At 42.9% G+C, this 3,498-nt stretch overlaps 1 protein-coding gene across 1 annotated transcript in view; it reads right to left on the bottom strand.

Annotated features, from left to right (window-relative positions):
• Positions 1 to 2,481, bottom strand: part of LOC114923685 (ankyrin repeat and fibronectin type-III domain-containing protein 1-like) — a gene marked incomplete at both ends in the record, with an annotated part of 6,596 nt that extends 4,115 nt beyond the window's left edge. The window contains 3 exons of the mRNA XM_029286987.1: positions 564 to 779; positions 1,644 to 1,763; positions 2,344 to 2,481. Coding sequence (XP_029142820.1) covers positions 564 to 779; positions 1,644 to 1,763; positions 2,344 to 2,481 — 474 coding nt within the window. The remainder of the gene's footprint in view (positions 1 to 563; positions 780 to 1,643; positions 1,764 to 2,343) is intronic.
• Positions 2,482 to 3,498: the final 1,017 nt, after the last annotated feature.

The following is a 3,498-nucleotide window of genomic DNA, read 5'->3' as shown; positions in this document are numbered from 1 at the left end:
CTATCTATCTATCTATCTATCTATCTATCTATCTATCTATCTATCTATCTATCTATCTATCTATCTATCTATCTATCAATCAAATTTATTAGCCATTGAATTCTGTCTGGCCACTGGTATTTTACTTATTTACTTACTGGCTTAATTATATACCAGTGTTGGGCACTCATCTTAGCACAGGGTAACTGTGAGCAGCTTGTTAAACATTCAGTGTATTTTCTGATTAGACTGGAAGCATCTTACCAAAATCCAAGCTCGAGGTCTCCTCTAGTGCATCCTAGCAGAGAAAACCTACCTGGAGATACTCCGGATCTGTGACAGCCTCTGTATAAATCATTTCTTCTGCCATTAAAGCAGTATTTCTAAATCTTGGCAGCTTGAAGAGGGGTGGAATTCAACTCCCAGAATTCCCCAGCTTTGCTGCCTGCAGCATTCTGGGAGTTGAAGTCCACCTATCTTCAAGCTGCCAAGATTGAGACATGCCACATTAAAAGTGATATCCCCCCCCCCCAATAACTGAAGGAGGACCTTGTCTTTTCTGCTCAGAAGGCCGAATGAGTTACCTGCATGGTCATGAGAAGGACATCCAGAGCTGTAGGTTCTTCGGGGGAAGAAATTGACTTGCGAGTGGTCTGCAGCTTCGAGAGAGGGACCCAGCGAACGCTCTCAAAAGTCTGGGTGGTCTTCACTTCTTTTAGGGTGACCACCAAAATGTTCCCCTGCTTGTCTTTGATGGGTTCGAAGAACACCTGACCCAGGTCTTGGATTCCTAGCAGACCCTACAGAGCAACCGAGAGAGAGGTGACAGCCTCAGATGGTGTATCTACTACAGGTTTGCAGGCGCGCAATGCAGTTGGGGGTGTAATTATCTAGGTCAGGGGTCTTCAGACTCGGCTCTTTTATGACTCGTGGACTTCAACTCCCAGAATTCCTCAGCCAGCATGCCTGGCTGAGGAATTCTGGGAGTTGAAGTCCATGAGTCATAAAAGGGCTGAGTTTGAAGACCCCTGATCTAGGTGGATGTTTCATGTTTTCCTTGGTAAGAAAATGACACCATTCTTTACTATGTACAGGTGGTTCTTGACTTGTACGACGGCATGGGAAAAAGTGACTTACGACCGTTTTTTACACTTATGACCATTGCAGCATCCTCAAGGCCATGTGATCAAAATTCGGACGCTGGGCAACTGACTCGTACTTATGACAGTTGTAATGTCCCGGGGGTCACATGATCCCCTTCTGCGAGCTTCTGACAAGCAAAGTCAGTGTGGAAGCCAGATTCTCTTAACAGCCACGTTACTAATTTAACAACTACACTACTCACTTAACAAATGCTTCTGTTTTAGCCACAGAACGGTTGGGTTCCATTGTGGTTGATAAGTTGGGCTACCTGTAAAATGGACATTTTTCACACTTTTTAAGATGTTGCAGCCAAAGAGCTTAACTTGGATCTGCTTAATGACGATGGGATTCGCTGAACGACCGCAGCAAAAAAAAAGTGTCATAAAACCAGGCATGACTTACTTAACAATTGCCTTGCTTAGCAACGGAAATTCTGATTCCCAACGACGGTCGTTGGTCAAGGACAACCTGTATGCGCTGGACAGGTGTGTCCTAAAATCTTTGGAAGATGCCGTTTTTACCTGCATCTGTGAGATGGCCAGCAGCATCTTGAAGCGCGTTTGGAGAACGCATGAACAGGAAGACTGGGAGACGGAAACGCACTGTCGCAGCCACATGATTTCATCCCACATGCATGACACCTACGGCAAACACAACAAAAAGGGTGCGCACCAATCAGGCTAAGGTTTTCAGGCTCGTCCGCAGGTTGGACACCTACCCCAAACCGAGATCAACTTTGTCAAACATCTCCTGTCCCCTTTTTCTGCCAAGGAGATGCTTTATATATATATATAAAAAGCCGTATTGATAGGAAGATTCAAAAGAGGCTATTTCGGAAGGTGACACTTCACTGCACCTCCTCGGATGAAGAGAAAGAAACGCTATCGCTAAACTCTTCAATAACAGCCAATTAAAACCCCCTAAAAGCAGCAAATTAAAAACCTGCTAAAAACAGTCATTATACATCAAGCAGGGCATTATATCAAGTCAAGAGCCTTAATTAACATATGGAGCGAATTTAGGTGAAGAATGCCTAAAGCCAGGGTGAGGGGTGGCGACACTTCACGACGCCAGATGTTAATTGAAGCAGGAAAATCTGGTTCCAAAGGCAGATAGGTCTGAACACAGAGTCTTCCCTCTGGGAAGCTGTGCCACAAAGGGCTTACCGATCCGATCGTGGCACACATGGCTAAAACCGTTAAAATTTAAAAAGGGGCTCACCTTGGTGAACCAGAGGAAATCCTGCATAAGCAAGCAGGAATAGGTGTCATCAATCTCCACCACCGGGATCTGGTCTTCGGGGGTCACCAGAATATTGTCATCCTTGTAGAAAATGGAGGCGAGATAGAGACCCCTGGGAAGAGAGGAAATACGTTGTCAGTTTATCGAAATATAACATGTAGAAATGCAAAGAGAAATGAAAATAATTAGGAAAGCAGGAGAGGGAGAAGAGGAAGAAGAAAAATCTGTAGAGTAAAAGTGAAAATGTCTATGGAGATTCTCCATCATCCAGGTCATGGCTGGACCAAAGATGCTTTTTCCAAGAGGCAATTGGACTTTCTTGATTTTTCCTTGAAGGCTTTTCACTTCTCATCCAAGAAGCTTCTTCAGTTCTGGCTGAATGGCGGAGAATGGAAGGATTTAAATTCCTGGCAGGAAAGATTTATATTCCTTTCTGGCAAAGAGTTCCAGCAACCAGATGACGGCAAGGCGCACAAATCCTTCCATCCTCCACCATTCAGTCAGAACTGAAGAAGCTTCTTGGATGAGAAGCAAAACTGTCTTCAGTGACTTCCAACTCTTTTTAGCTCAGTGGAATAAGGTAATAATATACAACCTCAATTTTTTTTTACTTTTACATAATAATACACACTACCCATTTCTACAACGACAAACCTATCTAATCAGCAAAACCCAAAACCAAAGTTTCATTTTTTTCCCCCATCTCAAGCACAAAGTCCAGAAGCGGTTTCCAGGCAGGAACAAAACTAATTGTATTCTTTTCTTTAATCAAAGCAGTCAGTTTAGTCAACTCTGCTAACTCCATCAACTTTGGCCACCATTCCTCTATTGTGGGAATCAAAGCATCCTTCCGGAAGAGAGAATGCACTTGTGAAGGATTCTCTCACCATGGATGATGGAGAGAGACCTTGTCCCAACTTTTCCCCTTCGTCCTTGCATGTCTGGGAAATACTAAAGTCTTTTTTTTTAATTAATTTTATTCAAATACAAATAATACAAACATAACACATATAAATCCAAATAAAAAACAGTATACAAATACAAATATTACAGTGCACCTACCCACCTGGAGCCCATTTTTATGACCTACGTATATTTCTTCTCATATAACAACTAACAATATACAATATATTT

The sequence above is a fragment of the Protobothrops mucrosquamatus genome, unplaced genomic scaffold (genome assembly GCF_001527695.2).
Source record: "Protobothrops mucrosquamatus isolate PMUCROS unplaced genomic scaffold, P.Mucros_1.0 scaffold6823, whole genome shotgun sequence".
Lineage (NCBI taxonomy): Eukaryota > Metazoa > Chordata > Lepidosauria > Squamata > Viperidae > Protobothrops > Protobothrops mucrosquamatus.
This window is presented reverse-complemented; position numbering and strand designations above follow the sequence as displayed.